Source organism: Tachysurus vachellii, chromosome 11 (genome assembly GCF_030014155.1).
Source record: "Tachysurus vachellii isolate PV-2020 chromosome 11, HZAU_Pvac_v1, whole genome shotgun sequence".
Classification (NCBI taxonomy): Eukaryota; Metazoa; Chordata; class Actinopteri; order Siluriformes; family Bagridae; genus Tachysurus; species Tachysurus vachellii.
In genome coordinates, this window is record NC_083470.1 from 7644240 (window position 1) to 7656080 (window position 11841).

Below are 11841 nucleotides of genomic sequence, written 5' to 3' on the forward strand. Positions count from 1 at the left end.
CCAACAAGCTGACACTTCTGGGCCCCTGAGCAAGGCCATTAACAATTGGTCAGGGTATAACTTGGATGAATGAAAGCCGCTCTAGATAAGTGATTCTGCTAGATGCAGTTAATGTAATGTTTAGCAGCTGTGCAGAAGACTGACTATAACTTGTTTCTTGACTAAATCTTAACTGGTATTTTTCAGATTATTTTCTATAAATTGAATGCACATACTCTAATGCACATCATTAAGTATCATTACAATACACTGTTGCACCAAGTGTTGCTGTACAAACCTATTCACAGACTATTCAAACAAACAATAAATCTAAGGTTTAAATGTTAGATTTTATGTTTGGATAAATATCCAGATCATTCACCACAAACTGCTTGTAGCTGATACGTACTTACTTAATAAATAATAAATTGTAATAAATAATAAATAGTCTACTATTGGAAAGTTCTACAGTTGTACAATTATACTAATAATCATTTGAAAATAATCAGTTGATCCAGGAGTGAAATAAATAGGAAGATCAGAATGGCTTCAATCTTACATGCAGACATTATTTTACATTTATTTAATGTATTTATTCATTTGTTTCTTTATTTATCTTCTCATCGATAGCACCAAGTCAGATTGCTGTGAAAACATAAAAATATACAAACTTACACATCAAAATATACAAACTTACACATTGTCATACTAATGACAACTTTATTCCTGAAGCACTTAAAGATGACATCATGACTGATGCTCATACAGCAACAGGAAATGTTATCAGCAGCACAGCAATGACAAACACACACACACACACACACACACACACACACACACACACACACACACACACACACACACACACACACACACACACACACACACACACACACAGGTTCCTGGGGGTTGATAGGGGATGCTGATTTAAAGGTAGTCCAATGTAAAAGGCAGAAAGTTTCTCAGAGGGACGTTCACTCGAGTTCTGATTTTTGCTTGTTTTGCTTTAGAAACCACTGGGTGAGTATTCAATATTACTTTTAATTCATCTCTGTTTTAACTACTGGTTTATCCTTTGTTAGCTACTATTTGTTGTACATGCATAACAACAGAAGATTTAAGTTCAGACCTTTCACAATTGTTTAATAAACTGAAAACAGAAAACTAAAAATGCATATTTTGTGATTTAATGGCATTCCTGGGATAACCCTAATTCCTGGGGCTGACTAGTGCTAGAATATGTTTAAATATTAAAAAACATTATTCTATTTCTCTCATTTGTCTAATCTCACTTGTAACTCTTATTTAGCTCATTCATTGTCTTCCTTCATTGTTTTCTTCTTCTTCTTCTTCTTCTTCTTCTTCTTCTTCTTCTTCTTCTTCTTCTTCTTCTTCTCCATATTCGTTCGTCTTTTATATTTATGTTATTTTAATATTTATTTCATTCCATCACTTCTGCAGTCAACAACAATGAACCAGTGAACCATACAGTATATCTATTAATGATTTTCAGTGTTAAACTTCAAATTTATAGGTTATTTATTTAAGTTATGATTTTCTATAAACATCTTAAATTCATGAGTTTTCCTTTACGATGATGACATTATTAAAGACGGAATAGGTATAAGTAGAATTGGAAAATTACGTGGATGTATTTAGAAAAAGTCCTAGATTTTGTTCGTTTTAATTAACCACATATCATAATTAATTCCAGCACTGTCTATGTGCTTTTAATATATAGGCTTGACCGTTTTACCCTTCGAGTGCACCTGCTTTTAATAAGGCACTAATTTAAAGTCCTATTAGGGTCTGCCTGTGGACCGTTAGTCTTGGAATTGAAAGATTGTGGTGTTTGGCTGAACATTTATTTAATATATTTCTTTATTTAATTGCAATTTTTGTTACATGTGTAGCACTAATAATGTTCAAACTGTAATAAAACTGTTAAAATCTTGAGTGAATTAATCAGGCATAATGGCTCTTAGAGAGAATAATGTATTCTACTCCTCCCAGAGTGCAAATACGCGACAATGTGCCGGGTTCTGGATGTCCTTCTGGCTCTGCTAAGCCGTTTCCTGTTCGCAGTGCATGGCGTCGTGACAGTGTGGCGTGTTGTGGTGGTGAAGGGAGAGCCTTGCTATTGGTTGCTGCTCATGGGTGTGGCACTGCTGGGTGTCGAGATGGCTGTTACTATGAAATGCACCCGCAACGCAGAGTGGAAATGGTGACTTTCTGTTTGGATTTTGTGGTAATTCTAATCAGGATGTTTGACTGTTGATTTTACTGCAGTAACTCTATCATTAATAGCTACAATACACAATCTGTTTTCATTTGTACCACATACATGGGTGTCAGAAATGGCTTAATCCTCAGAATTTCACATGTTCAAATCTACAATTATCTGTTTCTAGAAGTTCAAAACATCAGAACAGAGAGAAATGTGATCTCAGGGACATTAACTATGGTATGGGTTTTGATGCCAGACAGGCTGGGTTTAGTTTTTGAGAAATCTCCTGGAATTTTCACAGTCTTTAAAGCTTACACAGAATAATGCAAAAAAAAAAAAGAGGAGAAAACGGACAAAGAAGGATACAGTAACTCACTTACTCAATACTCACTTTATAATCAAACTATTGTGAACAAAAAGCTTTAAACCATAAAACCTTGAGGTGAATACCATATTGGTTTCCAACCCTGTCATCTAAAAACAGAACCAGTGGCTACAGTAGGCACAGTAAGACAATTGAAGATTAAAGAAAATTGCTGGTCTTTTCTGGTCTTGTGTAAAAACTCTAGAGAAGAAATCCAGCAGGTTCAAAAATACTCAAACCAGTCCATTTACTACCAACATCCATGGTCAAAATCACTTCAATCATATATTTTTTTCCCTATTCTGGTGGTTGATATGGACATTATCCAAAGTTGCTGGCTTATATCTGCATGATTTTATTAAACAAAAGCTGATTAAATAACTGCATGGATAAATATAGGTGTACAGGCATTCCTAATAAAGTGCTTGGTATAAGTGTATATAAAAGAGGGCAATCAGTACTTTCTCTCTGGGTGCATTCAGCTGCCTTGTCACATCATGGCACCCAGAGAGTAGCCCTTCAAAAATATGCCACAGATGGCTTATCGTGTCTCAGGGGCAGCACACTGGCCTTTACCCTCAGCAGGTGGTAGGTGATGTCTGATAGGGAAGTGCTGCTTGGTGGGTAGGAATTGGGCAAAATGAGATGAGGAGAAAATGGGGAAGAAAATCAATTATAGTTTAATAGAGGCAACCCAAAGTCATGTTAGCATGTTATACTGATCTGAGAGTAGTGCACATATACAGACTCTCCTCTGAATCACCTTTGTGCCCCTTCATGCTTCTATTCATTCATTCATCTTCTACCGCTTATCCAAACTACCTCGGGTCACGGGGAGCCTGTGCCTATCTCAGGAGTCATTGGGCATCAAGGCAGGATACACCCTGGACGGAGTGCCAACCCATCGCAGGGCACACACACACTCCTTCATGCTTCTATTAATATTGCTATTAATATTTCAGCTCACAGTGTCTTTATGATATCTACATTCGCATAATGAACTTATCGCCTTGTTCAATTCTCTTTTAAAAACTTGCCAAGCAAAATCATATCACTGGAGATTTCAGTGTTAAACATCTCTAGATCTGACCCGCCTCCGCTGTCTTTGGGCCTGTAACCATCTCAGAGCTCATGATGTTCCTGGCCTTCATTTGCTCTCCTTTTTCCTACTCATTTTCTCTTTTATTCACATTCTAGTTTCTTGACACTGTGCTCTCTTCATTTTACTCTCTCTCTCTCTCTCTCTCTCTCTCTCTCTCTCTCTCTCTCTCTCTCTCTCACACACACACACACACACACACAAACACACACACACACACACACACACACACACACACACTTTGAAGTCTCGCTTCTCTTCTCCAGAGAGGCTTGGCTGTATCGAAAGGGATTTGCATAGCTGATGGGAGTAATTTGCAGTCTGAATTGAGTCCCTTCTGGCAGCAGGAAGAACCTCTGTGGTCTAAGTCAGTGTTAATCCTTAACCATTTTTCTCTTCTGTTTCTTAATCGTAAATAAGTCAGTCAATCAATCAATCAATCAGTCAATCAATCAATCAATCAATCAATCATTTTATTTGTCTATGCATGCATGTACTCTTACAGTCGTATGCAAAAGTTTAGGAACCCCTGACTAATATAGTAATATTTCAGTAGTGAAATGAGGTTTATTGGATTAACAGAAAATAGCAGAACATAACAGAAAATAACAGAAAAAGACCACAGGCACAATTCTTGTTAAGGCCAGAAGTGGCAGGCCACATAACATATTGGAGAGGCAAAGGATGGTGAGAACGGTTAAAAACAGCCCACAGACCACCTCCAAAGACCTACAACATCAACTTGCTGCAGATGGTGTCACTGTGCATCGTTCAACAATTCAGCACACTTTGCACAAGGTGAAGCTGTATGTAAACATAAAGCTGTAAACACTGCTCAAAATCTACTCTGGCATTTATGCAGAGGAACAAGTACAATGTTCTGGAATGGCCATTCCAGTCCCCAGACCTGAATTCAATTAATTTCAAGTGAAGTTTATTTGTATAGCGCTTTTTACAATTCACATTGTCTTAAAGCAGCTTTACGGAACATAAACATAGAACAAAAGGTTAATATAAAGAATAATATATAGATTAATAAAATACAAAATTCAAGATTAATATTAGATATATTTAAATGTGTTTGTATTTATCCCCAATGAGCAAGTCAGAGGTGACTCAGGCAGCAGTAGCAAGGAAAAACTCCCTTAGATGGTAAAGGAAGAAACCTTGAGAGGAACCAGATTCAATGGGGAACCCATCCTCATATGGGTGACACTGGAGAGTGTGATTATTAATATACAGGCTGACAAATGTATTGATGCAAAAGATCACATGGAGTTCACATCTCATCTATAGTATTGCAGAGTTATTTTTCTGTTGGGGTGCCCAAATTTATGCACCTGTCTAATTTCGTTTTGATGCATATTGTGCATTTTCAATGAATCTAATAAAGCTCATTTCACTACTGAAATATTACTATGTATTCAGTTGTTTGATAGGTCAAAATGAAATTGCTGATCCAAACACCCAAATATTTATAAATGAAAATCATGGAAATTGTCAGGGGTTCCTAAACTTTTGCATACGACTGTATTTGAATACATTACTTAAAAATAAACAGATATACAGTAAATATGAATAGAAGTGGGTATTTACTTATATGCAGGCATGAATTATAGTGATATGAAGCTTTCAGTGTTTATAAAAGACCACGTTCATTAATAGAAATCATTAATTCATCATTAGTATCGGCCTTGGCAGGGACATGGTAGTATAAATTTGTTTTTGTTTTGGGAAATAAATGCAATTTTACACAGGAGTATAGTTATACTGAATACCAGCAAGTATTAGAAATACAGCAACTTCTAAAAATAACAAAAACTGATATAGGGGAACTCGCATTTAGGGTCGGGCCGAAAACTAAACAAAAATAAAAACAAACGTGTAGCCAATGAGCAGAAAGGGGCGGGTCTTGTCAATATGGGCGGAGAGAGTGTTCAGTGCGCATGTGTGACATTAGCAGAAAGCGGTTTTAACATTGACATGGAGGACAAAAACAAAGAAAGAAAGCGAAGAAAGGCTTACGATAAGGTAAGAAGTAGGACCGTGTTAATATAGGATCAGCTTTCCAGCACTGGAGAGAACTGAAGTAGCAGGAAGTTGGCGCATATTCACAGATTGGAGTTTCCCGAGTCAATAATTCCTGAGCTAAATGCTGTTACTACACAAATAACACCGCTTTTCTATCGTAGTAATGTAGAGAGGCAGCTACAACCGTGTTTTGTGTAGTAACTAGGGATGAGCGAGTACAGCATTATCTGTATCTGTATCCGTATCTGTTAACCATATGAATTATCTGTATCTGTATCCGTACTCGGAATGGGCGGGGCTTGTCTTGAAATGGGCAGGGCTTTAACCGGTAATAATTAATTTGTAATATTTATAACACTAGCTTACTACCTTTATGTTTTTATGAAATACAGCAAAAACGTGTCAGACACTCAGTGTCTGGTTACTGGTTAGAGACAGCTGAAGGTTTAAAAAAGAAAAAAAATCTCCGACAGGCAGAGACGCAATGCGAGTCGCATTCTACCAAGCAAGCACCACGTCTGAACGAACCCACGTTTACCAGAACTCTACTGGTTAGTAAGTACGTATTATTAACGTTACAACCCGAAGTAAAAAGCTGAAGAAACCCTAAACGTTAACGGAAAAGACCCGCGAACCGAAGTGACTGAGGGAGAGACAGAGAGCTGTTCTGTGTGTGACTGTGAGTGAGCAGAGCGAGACAATACATCTGTATGTGTGTAGGGGAGGGGCGCTGAGACTAGCCTATCACAGAACGCTGACACAATCAGCTACCCAATGATGATTTTCATTCAATCCGAGCACAGATATTGACTCGTAACTCGTATAATACTCGTACTTGGCAGAAGTGCTTTATCCATACCGGATACTCGTTTCAGCCGAGTATCCGGCTCATCTCTAGTAGTAACAGTGTTTAGCTCAGGAGTTATTGACTCGGGGAAACTCCAATCTGTGAATATGCGGCCAACTTTACTTAAGACGCAGAGGCACTTTTTTTCCTTCTCGATAGGTGAGTAACGTTGGTTTTGCTAATTGCAACTAATATATGCCGTCCTTTGCATGATTATGCTTGTGTGTTATTTTTGCTTGTTTGTTTATCTGCAATCGTATTGTTCTTCCCTTCAGCTATGATAAAGACACATTTCTTTCCATTAGTTGCCTGGGTTGTGTATGTATGTGTGGGCGGAGCTATCAATACAGGGGTGGGACCCATTTGGGTTAGGGGCGTGTTTGTTTTGGTGATTTTATGTGTCAACATTGGCTTTCAAAAATCGGAGACCCTACCTTTAAGACACAATATGGGCCAATAATTAGTTTTATTTTCATTTCAAAAGAAAATAGTTCCTTACAGCCACTTGCCCCATTCAATTAATAAACGAAAATCAATTGTTGCAAAATATAAAATAAGAACAAACCGAAATCATACCTGTGTGTATGTGAGATTAAAAACAATTTAGATTTTTTGTTTTGATAACAAAAAATCAAGTTATGATGTAGCTGAGGATCTATCTATCTATTATAATTGGAAGAATAAGTACCACAAATCATGAAACTTACACATAACACATAACAGTCTGGCAATTTGCCTGCAAGCTTTGTGAGAGGAAGCATGGATCGATACATATCTAAATCTGAAAGACTGTGCTGAAAAATCTCCCACTGACTCACTGTCTCTGTTCTTCTGTGCAGGTTCTCTCCTATGGTCTTCCTTTATCTCAGTACTGTGATTCCATCCATCTGGTTCCTGGAGCTGAACCTGCTGCAGTTCAAGCTGCCAGTCAACACGACTTCACCTGATCTTCTTCTCCTGTCTAATACTCCCATAGCAGCGGTGGGTGTCGTCATGTGTCTCACAGTTTTCTGTATCATATGAAATGTACTTTAGGACTCTGTGATCTCAGAGTGATTACCTGACATCATTTGTAGTCTTATTGGTCTGGATATGAAAGGCAAAATATCTGACAAAAATATCTGCTTGATCTTTTATTCCTAGCATGGAAAAAAAAAAAAAACAGTTGCAGGTGCAGATGATACTTGATGCTCTCAGGTATTTGATGCTCTCAGTCAACTGTAGAGCAATGTCACTTGAATCTTGAATCACACACCTTTATTGTCAACACTGCAATCTGATAAAAGCAAACGTGATGATTTCAACACATTTCCATTACCACCTATTGCTTTTCTTTCTTTGTAGAAGGATTAGCAATTTGTCTGACTAACATGTAGGCTGCTTTTAGCCTGCATCATCCTCAGGAGCAACTAATAATCACTTTAGCTGCTGATATCTCCAAGCAGCAGAAATCCCAACCCACGAATCCTTCCTCTGATCCCTTTAGAGAAGCTGAAAGATCTGAAAGTGTCACAGTGAGATTAAATGAGAGGCATCACAGACTTTTGGCTCATCCTGTCTGATGAGGTTAGGATGTCATTGCTGATACGGCCAAAGCTACGGCCAGTCAGCGCTCATAACATGATCTAAGCCTTGTAGATGTAAATCAAGAATTTATTAGTCAGAGGATTTACATTGGACAAGACATTTGAGTAATGCAGTGATAAGAAAGTAAAGAAAAAACACAATTAATGCTTGTTTTGAATTATTTATGATCTGCCTAGTGAGTCTGGAGCTAATTTGTTGGTTGATGCTGTATTTGTACATGCGCAGCATTTGGCAGACACCTTAATGCATAGCAACTTACATTTTTATCTCATTTTTATACAACTGAGCAATTGAATGTAAAGGGCCTTGGTTAGGGGCCCAGGAGTGGCATCTTGGACATGGTATTCCAGCTCACAACCTTCTGCACAATAGCTTAACACCTCAACCACTAAGCAATCACATGCCCATCGGATGTTAGCCATTATGTAAAGTAATGGGTGAGTAAAGATATAGAGCTTCTTTACTCACATAGCCTTTCTGTCATTGATGTTCAATGTTATAATAATACTCAATGTAGAAAGAGTGGAGACAGCAAACACTGGAGTCCAGAATGCAATACAGATATGCAACAAGCAGTGGCACAAAGTTACACCAAAGACTTTAAAAGTTGAAGCTTTGGATCCTGCTCCGACTAAAACACTAAAGACTAAAACACTGCTGCATCATGTCTCTTTAGGTAGACATGAAGCAAGGGTTAACTCCCATTGGAGTCACTACCTTCATTGGCATTGTAAGTAATGTAGGAAACCTTTAGTTGAGAAAGTGAGACCATCAGTTTGATAAAAAAAGGCACAATAAAAAAGCTTACATAAATATAGTCAAATAAATCTTACCACTGAAGCTAATTATATAGATTAATATATAAGGTTCAGAGTGTTTGGTGTTTTTTATGTGCGAGAATTTCATAACAGATGTTCTGTTAGCTTTCCTTAAGTTGTGTTTCTTGAAAGATCTTGTATTATAATAAAAACAAAATGCTCTGTATCTATACATGTTTTTAGGGATTAGCAGACTTGGAACCTGAGAACTGGGTGGCCGGTTTGGAGCAGACCATGCTTATTGTACTGGTACTAGGACGCTGGCTCATGCCCAAAGGTGACATGTCACGTGACCAGCTTTCACAACTCCTGATGGTCTATGTGGGCCTGGGCGCAGACATTCTGGACATCTTTGACACTTTCAAGGAGCCTGAAGTGAAAACCAATCATTCTGTAATTATTGTGGGGCTGAGCCTCTTCTCCTGGGCGTTAATGCAATTCCCTTTGGTTTTGACACAAACAAATCCCGCTAAACCCCAAACAAACATCCACATTAAAATGACCAGACCTGAGTTACAGCCCTGCCCCTATACCTCCTGCTGCTCCAGTGAGATCTGGAGCCTTCTTCTTACTGTTGGGCTCCAGGACGGCCCATTTCTCGTGTACCGCCTCTATTTGATGCTCAGAGAAAACGTTCAGAACCAGCTGATGATCTTCTTCACGTGTAAAAACATCCTCATTGTCATGCTAGAGCTTTACAGGATTGGTGTGGTACACTTTGAGCTTCACAGGCCTGGGGGGAGAGACAGATCACCTGATGAACCTCAAAGACAGACAGAAAGAGTTGAAGGTGAACGATTTGATGTTTTCGTGTCTGACCGCCAGGTTGTAAATGAAAGTATTGATGTAAGTTGATCTTTTTGATGTAGAGTTCGAGTTAAGTTTAGTTGAGAATCTGCAGTACTGTGATTAAACAGATTTTCAACAGTCACATGAAAGGCATAGTAAGTTTCAACCTCTCTTACTACAAATTCCTTAAAATCAAGAGATAAAGAGGCTATGTGTTCATAAACCTTCATAGACGCATTTTAGCTTTCCACATTTCCATGAATGTTCAGTCATTCATCTCCAGTTACCTGTGTTACATTGGTCAGGACTAAGGTCAATCCAGAAAGTTTCCCAAGAATTCTTGGCACCAGGAGAGAAAAAACCTGGCTTATACATCACCTAAGATACCTCAAACTTTCCAGTTTTCAATTCTAATAATGACTTTCCAATATTTTTTTCTTCCTACCTGCTCTTTCTAACTTGATATACTGTAATGGCAGACCAAACCATTAAAAAAGTTTTTAAAAATCCTTTAATGGGACTTTCCATTTTTGTGTCAGTTCTGTATAGGTGCTATTCAAAGGTGTTATGCATTATCCACTGCTTGCAGTTTTATTATAGAATAAGCAATATCAGTGCCAAAGACAACAATAAAAAGCTACAGCGAGCCAATTATATTAAGAAAATAGCAAAGACACATTCTATTAAAGGGCCAAATCTTTCTATTTATGCTCCTATTAACTAGATGCTATTATTTAATTAAAGGCAGTCTAGAGCAGTTACAGTAAGTCTATAGATAATAGATTCCGATAGTGTAAGAATAATATATCTTGTGTACTACAAATGTCTAATGAGAGAAAATAAGATATCGGTTCCTTTCAATTTGACTTGGGTCATTATCAATAAAATTATATATTCCTTAAGTATTCAGTAGAAACAAATCATTAGTAAAATTGCCAACACAGATTGTGCCATAAATCACTTTGTGAGATTTTATAAGCTGATATTAATATATGAACTAATTACAACATGTTTTGAGACATTATGGATTTTTATTAAACATTTTCCATATTTCTAACATTCTTATATACACTCATTTGCACTTAGATGATTTGGACCTTAGCATTAAGAACCATGAGATGGCAGTGTTCGCATATCGTTTAAGCCTCCATAACAAAGACAGACATGGCACAACTACATGTTTGCTAACATCAAATGAAACCTCAGTTTTTATGCCTGGGATTGATTAAAGAGCTGCAAAATATCTTTTTGTTCATACAGCTTTTATGAACAACACGAATCAGAACCATTCCTGAAGATGTCCAGTACTGTATGTCTCACTGAACATGTAAACATGGTCTCGGTCTTAGTTACTACATCATTTCCATGACTCATTCCACGACGTTTCTCGATACATAAAGCTTTCTGGAAAAAAACGACTACCTCAAATCTACTGACTCTGTATGACAAGATTAATTAGAGATATTGTGTAAAACTGCATGTATATAGTAATGGTGTATACGACTACAGTGAATTTAAATAAAACCATATATCATACTGCCATGCTTGTTTCTCATTTTTATACAGACACACCATAATTTATCTAAAATAAGAAAAGGGCAGCACCTCACATTCACACTCACACTCAGACTCAATTACACATACTGGTATTGACCATCTTTCTTTCTTTCTTTCTTTCTTTCTTTCTTTCTTTCTTTCTTTCTTTCTTTCTTTCTTTCTTTCTTTCTTTCTTTCTTTCTTTCTTTCTTTCTTTCTTTCTTTCTTTCTTTCTTTCTTTCTTTCTTTCTTTCTTTCTTTCTTTCTTTCTTTCTTTCTTTCTTTCTTTCTCTCTCATTCTCTCTCTCTCTCTCCCTCTATCTCGCTCTCTCTTTCTCTCGCTCTCTCTTTCTCTTGTGCTGTTTTGCAATAAAACTAGCTATAGTGTCTCCTGAGAACAATAAAACGTAATGAAACACTCTCCCCCTCTCTCTATAAGTACAGTCTTGTTTTCAAAGTCGTCACTGTAGCAATTCTTGAAACGGAAAAGCAGAGCGAGGCCGAGAGAAAGAGAAGGGGAAATCTATAGCAGCTTCTGTGAAATCAGAGGCAATATATGCCAAT

General features: G+C 37.4%; 1 protein-coding gene across 1 annotated transcript; it reads left to right on the forward strand.

The window, feature by feature from the left end:
* The first annotated feature begins 1997 nt into the window (after nt 1-1997).
* Nucleotides 1998-9807, forward strand: LOC132853725 (transmembrane protein 26). The gene is made up of 3 exons (XM_060881660.1): nt 1998-2203; nt 7387-7528; nt 9136-9807. The coding sequence occupies exons 1-3, from the start codon at nt 2010-2012 to the stop codon at nt 9805-9807; spliced, it is 1008 nt and encodes a 335-aa protein (XP_060737643.1). The 5' UTR covers nt 1998-2009.
* The last annotated feature ends 2034 nt before the right edge of the window (nt 9808-11841 follow it).

What these genes read in the sequence shown, in the direction of transcription:
- LOC132853725 (XM_060881660.1), top strand. Translation starts at nt 2,010, where the DNA reads ATGTGCCGGGTTCTGGATGTCCTTCTGGCTCTGCTAAGCCGTTTCCTG. An exon ending in CGCAACGCAGAGTGGAAATG is followed by an intron (nt 2,204 to 7,386) that starts GTGACTTTCTGT and finishes TCTTCTGTGCAG; the next exon opens with GTTCTCTCCTATGGTCTTCC. An exon ending in CTAATACTCCCATAGCAGCG is followed by an intron (nt 7,529 to 9,135) that starts GTGGGTGTCGTC and finishes ACATGTTTTTAG; the next exon opens with GGATTAGCAGACTTGGAACC.